The following is a 23,733-nucleotide window of genomic DNA, read 5'->3' as shown; positions in this document are numbered from 1 at the left end:
GAAAAAAAGTGTTGAAAAATGGTGTATGATTCTCCTGGTTGTCATTGACGAAACTTAGTTGCCCCAACAGTAGCAGAAACACAGTTTGCAGTGTCGAACACAGTAACATGCACCTTTCTGTTGTGTCATTGAAATTCCATTATTATCTCTGAAATCATATATAAGTACCTTTACTGTTGGAACAGATCATGTTTGCATCCATCCGGTGTGTCTGCAATGCACATGCACGTTCACCTTCATTTATTCCAACGCCAACACAAGAATAAAGAACTTCTTTATTCTTATTTCAACTCAATTTTCTTCTATTAATTATTACATCTCATGAACAGATATATCATCTTGACCTGATATTTTGTAGAAATTGACACTTGAATTTGATGGATGTTAAAATATTTATGTATGTGGTTGAGTTTTGTTAATGGTAACTTGGAAACAGACACATCGTGGTTCTGAGTTCTGAGTTCTGAGTTCTGATAACTTTGCAGCTGTGGTTGAAAGCAAAAGGTGAAGTGGTAATCACGCAGAACGAGAAATAAATGGATAAGGTCTTAAGATGGCAGTTTCTATGGCTTTTTACATACCACCCACAGTTGTTTACCTGCTTATCAATTCATTTAATTCTGTGTACTACTGCCACTGTTTTGTTATTTCTTTTTACAAGATTTTTATTAAAATTAAAATTTAATTCTTTATATGAGATTCAATCTAATTTAAATTTATCTTATATCTTCAAAAAAAAATCTATTAAGAGAAACTAATTTTCGTTATCAATTTACTCTTTTTCATAGTTATTTTGTCACAGCCTGAGAATTAAATTCTTACCAGATATATTTATGAGATAGTTATTGGTCAAGCACATTGTTAACCCAAATTAGTATCGGTTGTTAATTTGTGTTCCATAGAACGTGTATTCTCCTACTTTTGAATAACAACCCCCAACCCATGGTTAAGTTATGTTCTATCAAATCTTTCAAAGAATCTTTGTGATTTTTGGGCCAGAGATACCATTTCTCTGGTTGGATGCAGTTACAGATTTTCTATTGTCTATTAAATGTTGGCCTGAGTGACTCGAGAATCATATATATGCATCATAATGTTACTGGTATATTTTTATTATACCCTAAACACAAATTGGCATTCTTCAACATGCTATGCAGATTCTCCAGAAAAAGTTTACCCAGATATTATAACAAAATTAGTAGATACACTCAACATGGAAAAAACATTTTTTTTTCATTCTCTATATAGAAATGGTCAAATCAGGCCCACAAATTTTGGTCGTTCATCAATAATGAAATGGAGATAAAAAGCTACTGGATATATTCTTCGTGAAGGCTATGATTTGTCAAATAAAGTATGCGTAATTTTTCCCCTACAGTATTAAGAAGGTGAACAAATACAAATTTAAAATTTATTAAGATATAATCAAAATAATAAATTTCGTTATCATTTGTTTAAACTATTTAAAATTAGAGAATTTAATTGGTAGCAAACTCTTCTCAGTTTCTAACACGTTCAAAACTCCTATCTATTTGGTAGGTCTAGTGAGAGAGGGAGGGAGGTATGAATAAAATTATGAGTTTGAATTGCATGTATATAAGATATAGGTTTAAAATTGAGTGTGATGATTCTGAAAAAATAAATTCAAAACTTTTGATTACTTGGGTAGAATTATTCCATGCTACCTTGTTTACGCAGTTAGAGATAAATAATAAATTTTATCTTTATATCATTTCAATGTGATCTTATATTTTACATGAAAAATGGTAAATAGCATCATCAGAAAGAAGCAAAAGTAAAAATAATTTAACTTCCATTTACGTGCAAATATTTAAAAAAAATGTAATTAATAAATGGTATTTAATCAATAAATTTGTGAAAAAAAATGGCAAACATTGCTCCAAGAACAATTTTTTTAAAAAATCAATCAATAAACTAAACATTTCAATAAAAGTTCATTAATAACGCTACATGCTAGAATATCTTTGAATAGAATGTTTTACTTTTAATTTCTTAAATATTTAAGTCAATGATAGGTAATAAAGTCATTAGATATATACTGAGAGGCATTTTTAATTAATTATACATACCTATAAATACCTAAAAATGTGTTGATGTGTAATAAGATTTGAGTTAATGTTTTAACGTGGTGTTTGTGGCGTTGAAATGAACCACGTGGCTAATTTGGCACTGCAGAAACGTTAATTGGTACGTTAAGAAGTTGAATGAATGTAAATGGTGGGATGTAGTGCACACCACTTGTTTCTGAATAATGTTGAGAGGAGTAGATATTGTAGCCCAGAATCTTGAGTGTAAAGGAAGCATTTAAATGCATGCATATAGAAGATTAGAGAAGGTTTTTAATATCCTTAGTTAACGATAAGATGTTATTAGTCTATGATTAATGAAGAGGTTTAAATAAAGGTTGTAAAGGGCACAGAGGAATGGTCTTAAAGAGGGTGTATAGTGGAGAATTTAAAGAAGAGTATATATATACATTGGTGTACTTAAAGAATTCCCTTCATTCTCTTAGGTTCGTTTTGGATAACTAAGGATAAAGACCTGCATGACAGAATTTCATGGAGGGTAATATATTCTGGAACAAAGTTAAAGTACTTTTTCACATCAAATATTGTCGGAAGTGTTAGAATTTTGGAATATGCCACCAAGCCCTTCAACCTTCTCTTTCAAACACCCTTCTCCAAGGATTATAATCTTCACAAAAATTCACTTTTTAAATATTTATTAGCTACCCCTTCAACCAGTAATGTTTTATACTTCAACAATTATTTTAAACCTATTATTTTAATCAGTAAAAACTACTTTGAATTGCCGTGTTGCACCCACTTCATCATCATAATAGGTTTTGAGTAGGCGTGGGAGGTACATGATTCCGAAGAGGGGAAAGGATTATTTTGATATGAAAGACAATATATTAATGTGACATGAGATAAATCCGTATAAGGAATTAATACCGATAAGTGTTATTTATGTTTAACACTTATGTTTAATTTCTTAAGTATAATATTTCACCTATTTTAATTTTCTAAACACTATGATTATTTTTATAGTTTTTTCTTTAGTTTTTACAATAGTTATAGGAAAAATTATAATACTTATTATCAATGAATGACATATGAAACACTTCCTATTTAATTAAATCTCGTATAAGAGTATAGAAAACACGAAAAAGAATAAGGGAAGAAGTGTAGAAAAGAGAAGGCTAGGGCAGCCATCCACCAAAGACATCGTCCATGACTTCCACCCCATTTCTTCTTCATCTATTCATATAGATTTCATTTTATTCAACTCCATAAATCTTCTTTTTGTATGATATATATGAGAAGGTGAGTAATTTTTAGTTTTTTTTTAATTAAACATGAAAAATAATGATCCATGTAATGAAAATTAAAGAAAACATTAGTGTGAGTTAGTTACTAGTGGATATTAAATATTACAATTAATGTATAAGATTCTTGTGTAATTCATCATATAAATATCATGTTAATGTATAATGAACGTGGGCGCCGTTCGGTTGCGAGCTCCCTTAGATCATTTGGGAGAGATTGTCACATCAACGTCTCAAGTTAATGATCCGCCTGTAGTGGATGGTCTGCAGTCGTTTGTCATTGGTCTGCTTGACCGATGGTCCGATGGCAGAAACACAGTTTTTAAATTTTTAAATTCTTGAATTTATTGTGATTTTATATTATTGACTTGAAACTTTAATTCATCATGATATTTTATTGAGTGTAATATGAATTTAGAAGAACTCCTAATCTGAATTATGAAATACTTAAATTTAAAATGAAATAAATTAAAGAATATGTTAAGAATTCAGCTGTTACTGCTAGTTTAATTTTACATTTATAGGCCTTTCGTACATTTAATCTTTTTTAATTCGTACTTTTAGCCTCTTTTTTTTCTTATGGAAGGGAAACCATAATTTAAGTATATGCCTTAATCACTTTTCATCTATTTTCGTTCACACCATGAAACATTTTTCTCATGAAACAGAACTGCGAAGCTAAACCGAACGAACGAATTATAGTTTGTGAAGCTACACGTCTTAGTCTGAGTGGCCGGATAATAAAAAAGTTAAAGAATTTGAAGGTTTTTGCGAAAATCACGGTTTCTTAGTTTTTTTTTTCTTTACTTTCTGCATTTTTTTTCAATGGTCGAAAACCTTTAAACTGTGCGAATGAATTATATAGTATGCATTTTGACGAAGCCACATGCCTCAATCTAAGACAAAAGAAATTCAAGGATTTGGCAGAAATCACACTTATTACCGTCACACAGACATGTCAATCATATTGTTTTATTTAGTTTATTTTAATTAGGTTTAGTTAAATGTTCACGAACAATATTAATTTTAAAGGAAAACAAAGATTACATATAATCTAGTGTTCCAATTTATTAAGTTCATGGAATTGACTATTAAGTAGCAAGAATATAAGTTTTCTCTATTATTTTTCCACTGCTCCTTTAACCTCATGTTAACTTCACTGATAATATGTTTGTTATATGTCATTATGTACACCATTCATACCTATCTAATTATATAAAAATATAACTAATTTTCTCTGATAGAAAAAACTATAAAAGCTTCTCAACTTTGAGTGACATTAAAAACATAATTTATACCTCCTTCATTTATGGTACAGCAAAATCATATTTTGAGAACCAACTTTTTATACTTTTAATAATAAAATACTATATTTAACTTAATTAACAAACAAACTAATAGAAAAAGGTATTTAAAATTTAAATAAACTATGTAATGATTATAGAGGATAAGTTAATGCTGAAAATATCATAACTATGATACATTTCAATCATAACTACGACTTTAAAATTGTTGAAGAAAGTCATACAATCACTTCATATAAATACAATATCAATGATAACAATTATTAATTAAATTTTGGTATAATTAACATAATCATATACCTGAACTTTTGCTGGTTTTACTGTATATGATGATCATAGTGCATTCATGAGTCATATTGATTTTATTTATTTATTTATGAGTGTGTATCTGAATTCCTAATATTTCCATGGATGGCACTTGAGATTGGAGCAAGCATCATCCCATGTGGTTGTACATTCTCCAGCTTTACCATCACAGCATTCGCAGACCATCCCCAGAGTGGAATAAACTTGGCGTTTTGTGTACCCTACACACATTAATAATCAACATTCATTTCAGGTTTATAAACATTCTACATATTCTGCAAGAACCAATGGAGATAAGAAAAGAAGAAAGAGAAAAGAGCAGAAACACGTGCGCATATATAGAGATAGATTCACCTTTAAAGTGGCTTCTGTTTCTATTGATGGTTAGAACCCGAGTTGCTTCCACGGTATTAGGGTTGACAGATAAGTTGCGAGCAATTATTAGGAGACAAACAAAGAAGAGCATAAACCAATTTTGAGTGAGCATTTTTTTTCTGAACTGCGGTGGCCACACGCTATAAAGAGCAGAAAAGAGAAAAAACAGCACAAGCCACGATCAAGAGACACGAAAGGAGAGTGAAAAGTTGAAGAAGATTGAAAGAACCCTTGATTGAGGGTACGTTCTTTATAAAATGGGGGAATGCACATTCTGATTCCTTTGGACTATTGGAGTGAACAAAACTACAAAGAATTTCTAGAACAGTGGAATCGTATGGTGATAGTCAAAATCCACGCGTTTGATCATCATATATCAAGACTTCGTTACCGTCTTCTTGGGTCCGCTGGGGAATTCACAATCAAATTCAACTCACTTTGCTTTCTTTGAATTTTTATGCTTCGTTATTCAATCACTTGCAACTTCCAATGTATCACAAATGTAATTTGAAGATTAATGGCACGTATAAGGAAACTTCAAACACGTAAATTAATTCATATAAAAATTGTGCACGGTCAGAGATAGCGGGTGCAACTATATGTTTTTTAAAAATAATTTTGACATTATATTAAGGAGTGGACTTTAAGTTTAATTTAATTTTACAAAATCGGCTTGTACAGTAAAATTTGCACCCACTTATATACTATTAAATTGTCTCTCTAGTCGATATAGGACTTCTAACATTCAGCTTTGTCAACTTAAACTTGAATATGAAGTTGCTTCACCTATAAGTTTTACCGTCTACTATATATATTATTCTATCCAATTTCATGGGTCTAGAATAATACCAGTTTATATCTGTAACAAATAATTACATTAAGAGTTAAATATGATTTTGGTCATTTAACTTTCAGTGAGAATTGAAATTATTGTATCATTTTGAAAATTTTGAATCAATTTAATCTTTCATTTTTAAATTTTTTTAAAGTTTATTTGATGTTTGAAACGCGTTTCTGACTAATATTGAAGCAGAAATGTGTCAAATAGTGTGAACAACTCAAATGCTATCCTGAAACGTGTTTGAAACATCATATCAACTTAACGAAATTTGATTAAAATGACTAAATCTACGTATTTCTAAGATTGACAGATTAAATTGAGTCAAAATTTTGAAAAGTAACTAATTTTAATTTTCACTAAAAATTAAATGATTAAAAACATATTTAACCCTTATATTAATTATAACAATATTTTACATTGAAATTATTCGATCTTCAACATATGGTTATCTTATCATAATTATCATAAAACTTTTTACATGGATTGTGATTAGGACGTAAAAGTTTTACATGAGTTCACCACCAATAAAAAAAATTTCCACTTTATATATTATTTGAATAAGTAAAAAATACAACCAATAAAAAAAATCTCATTAACCAATAAAAGAGGGACTTTTTTTTTGTACTAGTGCACAATATGTTTTTAGTTTTCGGTATTCAATGTGTAATTTTCCGATAAATTATTTAACTGGGAGTCTTATTATATTTTTTTCAACCACGTAAGACTTTATACTACATTATATGTATCGTTTTATTAAATATATAGCAATACTTTATTAAAGTTTGAGGGCGAAAATAAAATATAATTGTAAGTTGTTGATTTTTAAGCTAAAGTTTAGGACTAAAAATATATTAAATTTTTAACTAATAACATGTATATGATGGTATGCATATATAAGATTAATCAAAAAGTTTAGCCATAATTGTTAGAGGTTAAATTCACATGATACTATTAACAGAGTGTAACTCTATTGGTTGAGTAGCAGTAAGATGATGTGTTCAACTAACCTAATTTTAACTTAGACAAAAAATTCCAAAATGTTATTATTAATAGAGCAAATACTTTAGTAAGTTGCCGGAAATAGGTAAGGTAACTTCGTCGAAGATGTAACTTCTTTGTGTGAATGAGACATAATTTCTTCTAGTCGCTCTACTTTTATGTACTATATTCAATATATAATTTAAATGGTCTGGTATATTCTTGTTCATTAAAAAAAATTAAGCTTTTAAAAAAAATCTATTGAAGTATATTTTAGGCTTTTAATATATTTACTGAAGCTAATAAGCCAAGTCACCGTATTTACATAAATAATATATAATAATTATTATAAAAACATATATCTCCTAGTGTTTACGTAAGTAGATTTTTAGATTAGATAAAAATAGTCTTAAATTTCATGTTCATCACAATTATCACATGTTTCTTATAGTAGCAGAAAGTAAAACACGTAAGAAAAAGGTTAGGGCAAAGAAAAATCACAAGATTTTAACCGAGTGAAATAAAGAGACCTCATTTAATTTTTAAAATTATAAACGGGTGAAGACTAAAGTGAAAAATACAATTGATATTTTTAAATAGCTTTAAAATATCGAGAATGAAAAAATAAAAAAATAGAAAACTATTTAAAAAATAATATATAAAATTATAAGAAAAAATTATCAAAAATTTAATAGTTAAAAAATTATGTTACAGAAAAAAAAAAGTAGAATATTCGAGGGTTACCGAGTGGAACCTGATTGATAATTTTGACTGAAAAGTAGCCAAAGAGGTGATTTATTTGCACACGGGTGCATTCCATCAATTTGAAACGATTGAAATTGGAATTTTTTTTGGTCATGTCTTCCTAGGTCAAAATGGGAAACCATGCTATCTTCAGTAGTACCCATATTCAACTTTGTGACTTTTCCGTTCCCTTTATTTTTTATTACTTTCTTTTTATTGAATTTATCCTTTCTTTTTGTTTTTTTCGTTCAAGGACAAACTTCTCATAAATGTTATAACGAGGAAGGAGATGAGAGGTAAAAAAAATGAGAATAAAGACACAAAAGTGAATAACTATAGAACCTAACCATTCAATTACAGAAAATTTACTTTTTAACTACCATATCGGTGGGTGTATAAAAGCTTGTGAACAATACTATATTATTAATCATTTCTGAAATTATGATTTTTAACCTTTGCTCTGTAAATAATATTTGAGAATTTACTCCGCTCATTTTCAATAAAAAGAATAAATAAATCGAATACCAATCCGGTTCTTGATATATAATTACCTTTTTCAAATCAATTACAAGTAAAATGAACACATTCTCATTGATATGCCGTGTCCATTATGATAACATGAACAAATTGAAAAGAACGTGTCTTATAGTCACTTATGCTTTTAGATATAGTCGGTTATGCCTCATGATATAATTAATTATAATTTTATGTATAATCAATTATACCTGCACAGTGTGTATTATACTTTTAAACATAATTGGTTATGTTGATAATATAATTCATTATATTTTTAGGTATAATGAATTATATATGTGTTATAGTTTTTTAATGTTATAGTTTATGTGTTCTAGACAGTATCATATTTTTATTTTTGTATATTTTTATATATTTTTTCTAACTTTTTAATACTTTAGACTTTATTTAATAAAGAACGGAAAAGTTAAATATTTGATTTATATTTTGTATACTAGTGAAGATCTTAGCAGTTTGAAAACATCAATTTTAAATGTTATAAACAACAACAACTATCAACAAAGTTAATTATTCAAATTTTAATAATATATCACAAACATAAAATATCCAAATATTATATATATATATATATATATTTATATATATATATATATATATATATATATATATATATATATATCAAGAATAATTTATTATAATTTAATCAAGTAGTCAATCTAAAATTTAGACCTAGTTTAATTACGAAAGTTTATAAATTGAGGATCTCACATATATCAAAAGAAATATAAAGAAACTTGATAAATATATATAATATCTATACACATGAAAGAACAAGAAGGTTATGGGAACCGAAGGCATTCAATTTTATCATCTCCAAAAAGCTCATAATTATGTATAAAGAAAAATAAATTGTAATTTTTTTTACCCTTTTTTATCACACTCAAGAGAGGATCTCTCGCATCTCTTTTCCATCAGTCAATTTCTTCAATTTTCTATATTAATGGCTTCCTTTTACTCATCATCAATTAATATAAAATATTATATATTACTTTAAATTATATATATATATATATATATATATATATATATATATATATATATAAAAGATTAAATATATACTTACTATAACTTTTATATATTTTGCAGGATTCTTATTTGTTTTTTTATAAAGATTAAATATAGTTTTAGTTCCTTAACTCTCATTAAAAATTAGAATTAGTATTTCTTCGAAACTTTGGTCTAATTTAGTTTCTTAATTTTATAAATGTTTGAATTTAGTCTTTTTAATTAGATTTAGTGAAATGTTATCATAAAACATATCTACTTGAAACTGTTAAATAAACTTAACAAAATCTAGTTTAAAATATCAAATCCATGCATTTATATAAGTTGGAGGACTAAATTTGATCAAAGTTTTAAGGAGTGACTACTTTTAAATTTTTAGTGAAAGTTAAGAGACTAAAAACATATTTAACTTTTTTTATAAAATTAAAAAAAAAATGAATTTCCTACAAACTCTTCTATGAAATTTTAATATTTCACGAGCTAACAAAATATAAAAAATATTAATAGTGTATCTACGATGCAACACAAATTTTATGCAGTATACACAAGCCTACGTTTCATAATTAATTTTTAAATTTTGTAACATATCGAATAGTTAAATAAAATATTTTTATAAAAAAAATGATTTACTAATTCGTGTATAATTTTTGTATGTGTTAGAGATGTAAAAGCAATAGATTCAATCTCAAGGAAAAGAAGTTCAAAATCTTTTAATTGTATTATGTCTAGCATAAGTTTATTTGGTATTATGCATAAATAAATTTTTGAAAAAGAAATTAATTATAAATATATTATATCTTGAATCTATTATACGTACATCAATTTTAAAAATATTAATAATCTATATTTGCTAAATTTGCCTTATTTATATATTTGTGTTATTCTAGCACAAATATATATATATACAAATATATTATATAATTTTATTTTATACTTAGAATAGTTTAATTATGTTAAATAAATATTTTTTATTTTAGACTGGACTAAACAAATTACATAATTAGAGATTTTTAATCCGTAATTCAGTATGTTAATCGGATCTCGGATTCGATTTGATTTCACAATTAGAGCTGTCAAGATAGGTTAGAACTCGCGAGTTAATCCGGCCCACCACGGGTTTGGGTTGGGTTGAGTTGAAATTTTTTTACAAATACGGGTTGATTTTTGACCCGACTCATTTAGAACCCAGCTCATCTAGGTTGAACCCGTGGTGAGCCGGGTTGGTGAGTCAACCCGCAAATAAAAGGATCACACAAGTGTTTTTTATTTTGTTTATTAAGTTGGGTTTTACATTTGGATCAAGTTATTTTTTCACCCAACACATAAACAATTTGTATTTTTTTTTATTTTGGTTTATATTTGGATTGTATTAAAGTTTATTTAGATTTTAATTAGAATTACAATTTAGTTTTGACTGAAAAATAAAATTTAATTAAGTGAACCAGTGAGCTAACCCGTTTAACCCGCCAACTCGTGGTGGGCCGGGTCGGATTTAAATTTTTTTGACTCGTTAAAAAATAAGTCGGATTGAGTTGACTCACTAAATTATCAACCTGTGGTAGGTCGGGCTGGATTACCCATTTTGAGAGGTTTATTCATAATTGTGGTGGAAATTAAAGAGAAGTTAAACTTTCATTTTCTTTTCTTTTTTCTCTTAATTTAAATAATTTAAACTATTTAGTATTTATTTATAGCCTGCGCAAGATGATAAATGGCCCGTAAACAACGCCATCTTTTCTTCCTTTCGGTCGTTGTTTTCCCTGTTCAATCAAGAGTGTGAAATCAGAATTATGTATAACTAAGTGTGAATTGTTACATTTATTTTAAGTTTTCTTGACTCCATTCATCACAAACCTCCCTTTTTTACACTTTCCACAAACTCATTTTACTCCACTAACTTTTATCACTATAAAATAATGTCATTAATTTACAAACTACTATTTGAAGGAAAATTATCTTTCATTAGCATATATCTCTTCTTTTTTTTCTAAAGAAACTTAAATATTATAGTGGAAAGAAACTATGATTTTTATACTATTAATATAAAACACTTACTATGACATAATAAAAAAATAGTTAAGCAATATTGATGGATATATATATATATATATATGTATGTATGTTTGAAAATCTAAATTCCCGAATTGAAAGCAAAGTATACCGAAATAATATGTAACGTGAATGTTGAATTGAACTAAAATGATTCTTGTGGATTCTATAACAGTTCTTTTCTTATTAAAGTTGTTCAATTTATAACATTGCATCTCATAATAAAAAAACAGCAAATGTTTAACAAAAATACTTACGTTATAATTACTACGAAAATGATAAATAGTCACCTTCAAGTATGACAATTGTGGTTTAAGCATGTGCTTTTTTTAATCTAGCATTATGGTCAACTTGAAATTATTTTCCATGCAATATTATTTCGGCCTTTAAAACTTTGGATTGTGGCCAAGGAACGGGGTGGACTAATCAGAAAAACGTGTGGAGAGTAATTATTGGATAGAAACATGTCAACCATTATATGTATATTCTTGAAAGATGTATGTAATTTATAATTTAATTTATGTTAACATAATTATCAATGCCAATTTTTCACGTCCAAAATTAAATGCAGACTTAATTATACATGGTTATTAATACGAGAAAATGATTACGTGATTGATCGTGTTAATATTATATAGATTTTGTTTGAAAAAGTCTGGGATTTAAGTTTTATAAATAGAAAATTATAATTAAAATAAATCCCATTGATGATAATTAAATAAGTTTTTTTGACAAAAAAGGTTTTAAATAAATATTTTACATCAATAATATGATATAAAAAATATAAAGTTATTTAATTCGTTTCCAGAGAATCAAATTCTTCTTTGAACTAAAAAAATGTACTATATTTTAGTTTTAGGGTGAAAAAAAAAAATAGGTTGGTATTAACCAAGTGGGTAAAGAATCTGTTCTTCCTAGTGGATTCTCTCTTCTTGAAAATGCTTGAGAACTCTTCAAATGACTGGTTAAGATAGCAGATACTAACAAAACCTATATTATTCACATACTACCAAAAGAAGGGTAGGGTGGGTTTTTATGATGAAATGAATAGTTTTCATAGTTCAAATGGAATTAAGAGTCTATATCCCACGAAAGATTCACCATCTCTCACTTTTTTTTTTGTTATAATCTTGAATCATACACTATTCTTTGGAGTCCTAGTTAAGAGTGACAGCGTGAGTTTGGTTTGACAGGTCAGCTCACAGGTCCACCGAAAAATGTGGGACATTCTAAGATATTAAACTCATTGACTCACAAAAGTTTGGTCCGCATAATCCATAGTCCACGTAGCCCAAAGGTAGAATGGGGTAGGTTTGCTTGCGGTACGCATAAAAAAAATAAATTTGAACTTGTGTATGTTTGTTACTTTCTTTTTTGACTTTTGCATGAACGTTTCAAATTCCTCTATGAGTAGAAAACACAAGTATTATGTATTTCTCAATGTGCTAAAATTTGAATAATTCGAGCATATCAAAGTCAAAGTATGAATGTGGATATAATGAAAATGTAGATTATCAATTTATCATTAACTCTCTAAAAGCTTTTGCTTAGTTTTGTGAACTTGTTAAAGTTTATTAATTTGTTGAACATTGTAAGCTTTATCATAAGAAATTAAAAAAAAAATCAATGTGGAACAACCCAGACTTTTGAGCTCGCATTTTGAAAACAGAAAGAGTCAATCCAATCCACATTTTACAGACCAAGTACAGAACAACCCGTATTGTCAACACTAATTCTATTTAGGACGTTTCAGAATAGATAAATGGATATATTTTTAACTTGTTTAAATCAATAAAAGATATCACGTTGTGATAAGAAAACAAATCGATTCAATATCTTCTTAAATCTAAATAAAAATAGTAAAGAAATGAGAAAAGATAGAGATAACACATGTTTTTCTTAGATATTTATGTAAAAATATCCACGTGTTTTTCTATCTATTTGTAGATATTTTTATATTTTATTTTATTAAAAAATTAAATAAAATTATATAAAAATATATATGTAAAATATAAATTTGATAAAAATTTATTTTTTAAGTAAAATTTAAATTAAATTATTTACTAAAATATTAATGTAAATAAAATTATTTAAAAAAAAAAATTAAAAAAAGTAGCACCAAAACATAAATTTTTAAAAATTAATATTTTTTAAAAATAACTTTAATTTTATAAGTTTAAATTAAAATTATATAAAATAAAATTTTGAAAAATTTAATAATTAATATTTTTTACTAATAATTTTATTTTAACGTTTAATATTAAAAAAAATATTCATATAAAATTTGTTAATAATTATTAATAACAGCTGGTCACAAGATGGAGGTGCGTACAAAATTGGATCGCTTGCTTAAATTTAAGATGGATAGGCCATTTGTCTATCCGTTATGGGCCTATTCATGGCCCAATATAGCGTAGAACTGTTGTTTATGAAAATGAAAAAAACAGAACATTTTTCGAAAAAAATAATGAAACCTTTTAAAATTGAGTAGACAACTAACAGGGGGGTTTGGTTTCTCTGTATATATAACACAATTAAGTGTTGAGATAACTGGAGAATCAGGTAACAACTTGAATTTCTCATTCAATTACTGCCACTAGAACGCTTTCAATATTACATAATAAATCAGATGAGATAAGCCATTTTGGGTGTTTGCTACTATTATACATGAAAAACCTGCAAATGCCTTATGCATCGGCTTCTACTTATTTAATGCATTATCAACCTAGGCCGTTATGCTGTGTTAAACACAACAATGGGGCTCCTCACTTGGAATTTACCATCATCCCAAGTCAAAGAGCCTGATACCACAGGTTCCTTTATTATTCCCTCAATGGTGAGCACAAATGAGAGCTTTTGGTTAAGAGAAGTGAATGACAAAACACTCGGGTTCGCTTCAATTTTCAGTCCTTCAGGACCAATCACGTTAGCTTTATACGTCGACGTTGCTGACCCAACATTTGTAACAGTCCTGTTAAAACTCCCACTTATTACTTTATTGGAGTTCGAGAGTGGGGAAAATAGTGCAAACGACGCATAGTTTAGATCCCTTGCTGAACTTGATTCAGAGCAGCTACTGTTATCTCCTGTGATGAGTTGTAAAATCTTTGAACTATACCCTTGTCCACATAAAAACCTTACATAGTCTATTTCACCAGCATCATATACTAAACCAGGGCACACAGCCTTGGAAGGATCAATTTGGCCTGCCCCATATGAGAATTCTGCGTAAAGGTTAATCTCGGGTCTAAGTTGTTTAGCTGCAAGATGAACAATGAAGAGAGTTAGCAGAAAGTATGGTGTTGATATATATATATATATATGTCTCATCATCATTTCATTTCTAGTATTACCTGTTGTCATTAGAGCTGAACGAATAGCAGCAGGAGACCATGTTGGGTGGAATGACTTCACATATGCGGCTGCCCCAGAAACATGTGGACAAGCCATTGAAGTTCCGGAGATGATGTTGAAATTTAATGTTCTATTGTCGCCTTCGACATCAGAAGGAGGGGAAACTGGAGACCAACTAGCTAAAATTGAAACTCCAGGAGCCACTAAATCCGGCTACAAAATGTATAAGAAAAATTGATTACATTTTTTCACAGGTAATTAAGATAAATGATTTAAGTCAGCCATGGAAAAGCTAATTAAGGTACCTTGAGAACATCAGGTGTAACAGGGTTTGGACCCCTTGAAGAGAAAGAGGCGACAACAGGGGCTATTGTATCTTCTGTCACATCAGTCTTAAATACGGTTGCAGTTGGAGTCCTGCAAAAATATGCATATTAGACAAGTATGACTCTCTACACTCTTGTTCAAGTGGCATCTTCAGTTCATACCTTGTGGAGTTAATGTAGGCAAGTACAGTGACACCATCCTTCAATTCGAGGTACGATCCTGGTAATGGAAGAGAAGGAGGAAGATCTCTAAAACTTTGACCTTGTATCAATGCCCCAACAGAACCGGCATCGAAAGGGCCTGTCGCTTTGCTTCTGCTATCACACAGAACAATTTTACCCTCCACTAATTTTTTGTCCAACGAACCGCTGAAGCAAAACCTGCACTTTGGAAACATTTTCATTAACAACAGAGTATTTCATTTTAGAATGTAGTTTGGAACTCGCAGGATTATTTGTACTTGTATAGTTATTCGTTTGGCCATAATGTTATACATCTTAACGGATATCAAGAATTGTTACCTTGATGACGATGAATCAAAGCCTTTGCTTGGTGCATCTCCTCCATAGATTATAGGATACAATTCTCCCTTCAGGTCAAATGTATTTATCGAGGTACCCTAAACATGGAACGAAGAAGTTGACTTAATGTAACAATGTATATGAAGTAAATAGGTCTTCAAAGTTTGAAGTCAGTATCATCAACCTATGAAGCATGGTTTAGGACAGAGTAGGTAATTTACCTCAAAGGTAACGTTGTTACCTAATCCAACCTTGGTAACAAACTTTCTGTCTATGGTACTCGCAGCCACAGTAATTGACCAGGGCAAAAAATTGGAAAGGGAGGCATATTTTGGACCACCGTTCCCTGCTGAAGTTACTGTCAACACTCCTTTTCTCACAGCATGAAATGCTCCAATGCCAATTCCATCTCTGAAGTAGTTTTCATCACTGAAACCTCCAAGAGAAACCGATATAATGTCAACCCCATCCGCAATTGCATCATCAAATGCAGCAAGAATGTCTGCATCAGAACAACCTTCATCTAACCAACATACTTTATACACAGCAATGCGCGCTTTTATGGCGCCACCTCTTGCCGTTCCCTGAGCAAGGCCTAACATGCTTGCTTGACTAACTGGATTCCCTGCTGCTATTGATGCTGTATGAGTGCCATGACCATCTACGTCTAATGGAGACTTTGGGTCATCATCGGAAAAGAATCCATCAGCTTTGTAAATCTTAGCCCCAATGATTTTGCTACAACAACATAGCAACATGTGTTAATGATAGTGTACTTTTTGTGTGCCTCTGAATATTTTGAATGACTACAATATTAACTACGTACTTGTTGCACGTGAAATTTTTAGAACTTTGGCAGGTGCCCTTCCATTTACTAGGTGGTGGACCGAATCCTTCGTCATTGAAGCTCTTAGATTCTGGCCAGATTCCAGAGTCAAGCACTCCAATGATGACATCACTCTCAGTTGTTTCTCTTTGTACGTTTAGTGGGAAGCCAATAAAATCCCATGACCTTGTTGTATGGAGTTGCTTCTTTTGATTGGGAAAGACAGCTACCACTTTTTCATGCCCTGCATTGCGACAATTCTTGGTTAGCAAATTTTTAGTCCTAGAAGAAAAGAAAGATATGATTTAAAGAGAATAGAAGATAGAATAGTTTTTGTGCATACTAGCCAATCTATTGGCTTCCTCTTCCGTTAGCTTAGCAACAAAGCCACCGAAACTTCGTTTGTAGTGCTGCTGCACTGACTTGGGCTCGCCATTGCTGAAATTGTGAGTATATAAATCAAGAGAGAAGGCAAGAAAAACAAGCTAATTAATGAATGATGCATGTTTGGTTCACTCTGTCTCTTCAAATAATGAAACTATCCAAAAATAGCTACTTTTCAACTTTCCTTCTGTTAATGCAGAAAAGAAAGAGGAAAAGTAACAGGTAGTTTCCTCTTTAGACTTATTCTATTATTTTCTACCAAACAAAGCTGATGATGGTATGATGCAGTTACATTTTAGCTTACCAATTCTAGTAAAATCATTCATTGAATTTGTCATCAATAAGTGAGACAGAGTGCTAATGCTATTACAAAAGTAGCAATATAATCATTATAATGATATGATCATATTGGGTTCCGTTTCACGAGACACTATACAACAGCCAGGTACTGATATAACCCAATAAGAAAAAAGTGTTTTTTCTTGTGTACCAAAAACAATACAGCTTCCTTCAGTTCGTGGAATCTTGTTGAATAAATTGACCAAGTAGCTTAGGAAATAATTCGGGTCACAATCCGATCATGAAACTCTCAGTTTTCTTTTTCCTCTTTATTCAAGATTTCGATGTACAGTAAATTTAACTCTATAGAGAGAGTGAGTGAGAGAGAGAGAGAGAGAGAATCTTTATCACAAATGATTTTTGTAGTGATAAATTATTTGACGAGTTTACTTTTGTGGCATTGAATCTGTGCATCTATCACGACGTCAACGTTGAAGGGGATTACTCTCAAATTCTCAGTTGACTGGTGGCTAACCGTATGATAAAAAATTGTGGGGTCTAAAATTGTTTTTATTCTGATATATGTTATTACCTGTCTGCAACTTCTTGTAGTATGGTTGAATAAAGAGCCAACGCAGAATCCTCATCCTTCATGGAATTGCCAGTGTAGACAATGTAGCTCTGCATTGAGAAGAAAGTTATATAAAAAATAAGACACATAGGAAGAAGCACAGAAAAGAGAATGGTGAATGAAGAGAGATAGGTTTTGCCTTGAGTGGCGATGATGAGTGACATAGTTGAAGAAATAAAGCAAAAGACAGAAGTATGAAGAAACGGAGAGAAGTATCCATTGTGAGAAGGTTGCAGTGCAGGCAAGTGGTTGGTGCGGTGTCAGTTTATATAGACGCCAATTGACAGAGACATAGTATGATCCATGCTTGATTGATTTGCAGCATTTGGAGTTATCTTTTCTCTCCCGTCCCACCAATCAAGCAAGACGTGTTTTGAGATAAAATATGAAAGGTTTGAACCTTAGTTGAACGGTTCAAACATAACGTAGAAAAGTCTACAAACAAACACAGAGAGGAAAAAAGAATACAAGATTGGCCCGTGGGGCTCTTGTTCTTGGAAGGTAGCAAACACCCTAGTTTCTGCTAATTGAGATGACACTTATCCAACAACAACACTCTTAACTTATTCATTACTTCCATCTACTCTACTCTACACTTCACGCTTAAAACATAAATCATGTTAAGGAAAACCGTTTCTTTGTTGTGGAACATCAACTACAATTGATGACAGTTAAGAAAAGCATTTCTTTTGGTCTCATGTCACATGCCAACTACAGCTAGCAGGGGAAATCAACATCAGACACACAGGCATTTCCACGTCTAATTAAATTGAAATGTTCCATTTTATTGTCTGGAGAAAAGTTTTAATTACAAACATCCGTGAATGTTGTTAGACTGAGACGTGCTCACTGCGTTCTATACATACATGAAAGAGGCTATTAAATCATCAAATGCCTGCACTCTGTATTTCATCATCAAACTCTAATCAACAAATTCACTCGTTTCGGGACATTGGTTTACCATTTTCCAACATGTCAGAAAAACATCACAAGATTAGTTGTTGTTCAAGTATCATTCTGTTTCTGCAAATCCAAAATATTTCAATTTTTATTTTATTTTACATCTAATTAATTTTTTGTTTGAAATAGTCTAATGAAAAAAGTTACACATAGGATAGAAAAAAGTTACACATAGGATAGAATAAAGAAATTTAAACATTATATAAGAATAAAAACCCATAACACCATTGTCTTAAAATTTTTTAGAGTAAAAGTAGTGTCAAATGACTTATACGTATAAAACTTAAGTCATATGTATAGAACCACAATCTCTCAATAACTCATATGAGAAAAAAAATGAGGAATGCTCGGGAAACCATTTTAGTGGAAATTTCAGGTTAGGGGAGGTGTTAATCTTTTTTTTTTTAATATATATCTATTTTTTTGCATGATGTGATTGTGTCAGTAGTTCTATAGTTCTATTCTGGTTCGTTTTCTATTGTTTTGGAGTAAAAATTGTGTCAAATGTATAAAACTAATGTCATATAATATAAAACCACAATCTCAAATAACCATAACTCATATATGAAAAAATATAACACAACATCTTTCGTACTCTGAGTTATTTTTCATATATTACAAATACCTTTTTTAGTCGACTCTGACATACTTATTTTGAAAAAATTATTTTGATATTATTTGACGATTATTTGATAATTTTTATAAGAGTAAAATAATTTTACTAAAAATTAATTTTTATATTTTTAGAAGAAAAAAAGAGTAAATACTAATAAGAGATAATGTCAAATGAAAAAAAAAAGTTTAATGTTAAAAAACGGTGTCCACTTCTTTTATATCCATATATCTTGTTTAATAAGACTTTGTTCTAGCAGTCTAGTGCATTGATTAATTATTGACCAAAATACTTTTAGTCAATTTTTAGTTCATAAATAATAAATCCTTTTGATTGTTTATTTTTCTCTCCTATGAAAGTTGGAGAAGATGAATAGTCCACTACTATTATTCTTTCTATATAATTAACTATTTAGATTAAAAGTAATTAAATAAACAATCGCATGACTAATTTGAATACTTTTGCGGGTAATTTTAAATAGTTTTTAATATATATATATATATATATATATATATATGCAAATAAATAAATTATATATCTTATAAACGTTATTTTCTTGGTTCCCAGTGGGAAACTGCTAAGTTCATTCTCTCTCTCTAGTAATTCATAGTCACGCATCACATCTAAATGGTTCATTGCTATTGTTCCAATTGCTTCCCCTTCTTGGTCAAATACTAAGTGAATATTCTTTGTTAACTACCATCTCCAATCAGATTTATTTTTATAAAATATTCTTAAATCACTTTTGGTAGCTGCTGCTATAATATCTTTTTGTGTGGCTAATTATATTTAATAAATTCATACTGTTTTATTTTGACGATAAAAAATTTAATAAATTTTCAAAAAACTCTTACTTTTATATTTTTATTTATTATACTTCAAACAAATATTATTTAAGAACTTTTTAAACTATATTTAAGAATTTTTATTTTATTGATTTTTTAAGCTTCTTTTAAAATTGAAAAAACTAATTAACGTATAATTTAAAAATCATAAAAATATTAAAAGATACATAAAAAGTACTTAAAAATCTCTTAAGAAAAAATTATTAGAAATACATAATGAACACATACTATTTAAACTAATTGAAAAAAGACTATTCCTTCTATCAATGTAACGACGAAATGAAAAATGACAAAACAAATTGATGAATGAATTGTAGAACCTTAGATATAATGAGTGATTGTTATTTAATTGGAGAAAAGTCGAAGAGGAAATTGGCTAGAAATGCGTTGTCTAAGAATATATTTAACTCAATTTTGTCATCTTCCTTCATTAGAAATACGTAGGTCGCTGACATCATATTCAATCATTTATACCTCTTATTCACTTTCTATTAGTTTACGGCGAAACATTGGCTTGGAGATGACAAAATTTAGGCTCATATTTTAGCTTTTTTGTGGTTTAGGGTTTCATGATCCCAAAAACTACAAAAACAAATTATACTTTTACAAACAAACTTATAAAAAGTTAAGAGAATACAACTTTTATAAATAGTATAAAAATTTTAAAAATTAACTTATATATACATTAATTCTAATTTTAAAAAAATATTTCTTATAAATATTTATGAAAAAACGTTACAAACCATAATTTTAAGAGACTGATTCTTTAAAATTAGAAGCACTCAATTGATATTTTTTATTTGTTATCTCTGTTCTCAAATTATATCGCCAAACATATTAATTAACTAGTTTTATTTTCTCTGTTTATTTTAGAAATTAGATGTCAATCTGTTTTCATTGCCTTGGTTATTTTTACATTCTGAAAATAAAATTCACTGCAGTTCTTCTAGACATTAAATTGGATAGTATTTTTTTTTTCAGATAACAGTAACTTATAAACAAATATCTATCATAGTTTTTTCACATGGTTATAGTGAATCGAGGTATAAACTCTTATAAATGAAGTCAACTTTGTTTTTTTTTATTTATCTTTTACAGTAGGTCAAACTATAATCATGGTTATATTATATCTTCTTATTGATACAATTCTTTTTATACCTTCACACACTCCTACTTTTTCTTCTTTTTTTCCCCGAATTTTCTTCTCGTACCAATGTGTTGAATGGACTCACTCTTGAGAAGAGATTGTTAAGAATCCAAGTGAGTCAAGTCCCACATTGACTAGAAATGAAGAAATAGAGAGCAATATATAAGGACAAAGACTCATAAACTCATTGTCTTAAGTTTTTGGATTGAGAGTGATGTCAATATCTTATGTGGTTAGACTCAGGTCTTATTGGTGTTGTATCTCTCCGGTAAAACTTCTTTCTTATAAAACCTAATGTCATCATGCCTCTCCCTATAATGAAAAAGTCCTTTATAATGAAAATAAATAAATAAGTTAATTAAGTCATGTATAACGACAAAAAAGAAAAAATGAATGAGTTGAGAAATTGGAGAGATTGGCACCATGGATTCTAATTGAGAATGATAAAAGAGCGAAAGTTGTGTTAGATATGCACCATGTATCTTTCAAACTACAATTCCTTAGTCATAACATTTACATACTTGTGCACCTTAATTCACGGGTCAATCACCACTCTCTTTTTTCTACCAACTCAAAATCGAAATAATATTCTTCCGCTATTTCAATTCATTATGCTTCTTAATACAACATTTTATTTAATTTTTAAAATCCATTATTTTAATTTAATCTTCAATTTTGTGTATATTTCATTTGACTTAATACAAAAGGTTTGATTAGAAACCTAGAGGAGATTCTAAGATTAGTTTTAGAGAGATAAACTCGTTTATTTAAAAGCTATTTGTAGTTTAACTTTTTAATAATAATAATAATATAATCGAGCACCATCTTTCATTAAAAAGTGAAATTTTTATATATTATGAAATTGTCTTATATCACGCCGAGATATATATATATATATATATATATCTCGTGCGTGAGACTAGAAATGAGATAGGTGGTCCCATAGCAGATGAAACAGAATGTCTAAAAAAACTTTCTAGGATAGGTTCTAACATGTTTGATACCATATTAAAAAGTAAACTTTGAAGCCAAACTCAACTCTACAAAATCACTTTATAAATTTAGGTTTGCACCCTCACTCATATACTATGAAATTGTCTTATCTCTAGTCGATGTGAGATTTCCAACATCTTTTTAAAAACTATATCTACTACTAATTTTACTTGCTTTTCTAGCAAGATTAGTAGATAATTAAGTCACGTGGCCTAGGTTCATCCAGGTAAGGGCCTATAAATAGTAGTATAAATAATAAGTTCTATGATGTACATTAATTATGTTTATTATTATTGCAACATAACCAACCATATGACGCATTTGACTAATTTGAGCGTCAAAGTGTCTTCTGCATGCACAATCTCTCATTATGGTCGGAAGAGGACGATATCTGAGAAGTTATCGACCTGTGAGAGATTGAAGATTGGAATGTTGAAAATTTTCCAAATATGTCAATCAATTTGATAATTGTTGCATAAATTCTGATACTTTAATTTCATATAATTGGCAACAATTTATTAGGATAATTACTCTTTGATGGACAGAGAATGCTATAAATTTTACATGTGCTATGTGTTTTTGGGTCATCAAATTTGCAATCTTCTACATGATATACTATATACCATCAAAATGTAGAAAGTGAGGATTTTGAAACTAAAAAGCAAATCAAAATCTTCTTAAAATCTTCTTATGACAGACAATAACTGAAAGTTAGTCCTTACTATTTTTTCTCCGCATTAGTTATATGTGAAACATGAAAGGATAATAACATGTAAAGATCTTTGTAGAGTATAATTAATTCTATAAAGAGAAACAATTGATTTTTGTTGTGAGTAACTACTCTTTTTTAGCCTTCATTTATTATTTTTTATTATTATAAAAAAGATGTAAATATATTGACTCGTTTTAAAGTAAAATTAAAATGAATGTAATTTTGAATTTAAGATGGTGTTTTAATATCTATACTAAATTTTCTTGGTGTCACTCAATGAAAAACTCAACAAAAACAAAAATTGGAGAAAATCTAACATTCATGATATGTTCATCCGAAGACTCTGAGAAAGTAGTCGTTTCACAGTAATTTTTTTTTTCACTCATAAAGTGATATTTTGTTTCAGTTTCGGAAAGACATTGCTGGTTTGAACTTCATGATATAATTATATAGTTAAATAATTTCAAATGATGAACGAGATTCTCCAATTATATTTAGGTAACAAAATGTTTAGTGATATTTGTTTTGTAATTTTTTGCGTGGGTCAACGGAAATTGATGCATTTTGATACCTAATATAGAAGCGATCAAACAATAATTTTTATGGTTTCCAATAAATCAAAGAGGGTTTGCATGTTTGGAATCTCTGAGTTACAT

General features: G+C 29.1%; 1 protein-coding gene across 1 annotated transcript; it reads right to left on the bottom strand.

The window, feature by feature from the left end:
* Positions 1 to 14,040: 14,040 nt before the first annotated feature.
* Positions 14,041 to 18,150, bottom strand: LOC114195241 (cucumisin-like). Its single transcript, XM_028085644.1, has 10 exons — positions 17,947 to 18,150; positions 17,769 to 17,857; positions 16,857 to 16,951; positions 16,514 to 16,757; positions 15,909 to 16,425; positions 15,688 to 15,785; positions 15,328 to 15,546; positions 15,145 to 15,256; positions 14,839 to 15,052; positions 14,041 to 14,745 (listed from the first exon to the last, which is right to left on the bottom strand). The coding sequence occupies exons 1-10, from the start codon at positions 18,025 to 18,027 to the stop codon at positions 14,219 to 14,221; spliced, it is 2,196 nt and encodes a 731-aa protein (XP_027941445.1). The 5' UTR covers positions 18,028 to 18,150; the 3' UTR covers positions 14,041 to 14,218.
* Between the last annotated feature and the right edge of the window lie 5,583 nt (positions 18,151 to 23,733).

The sequence above is a fragment of the Vigna unguiculata genome, chromosome 1 (genome assembly GCF_004118075.2).
Source record: "Vigna unguiculata cultivar IT97K-499-35 chromosome 1, ASM411807v1, whole genome shotgun sequence".
NCBI lineage: Eukaryota > Viridiplantae > Streptophyta > Magnoliopsida > Fabales > Fabaceae > Vigna > Vigna unguiculata.
The sequence above is the reverse complement of the archived record's forward strand: the minus strand, read 5'-3'. Positions and strand labels throughout refer to the sequence as shown.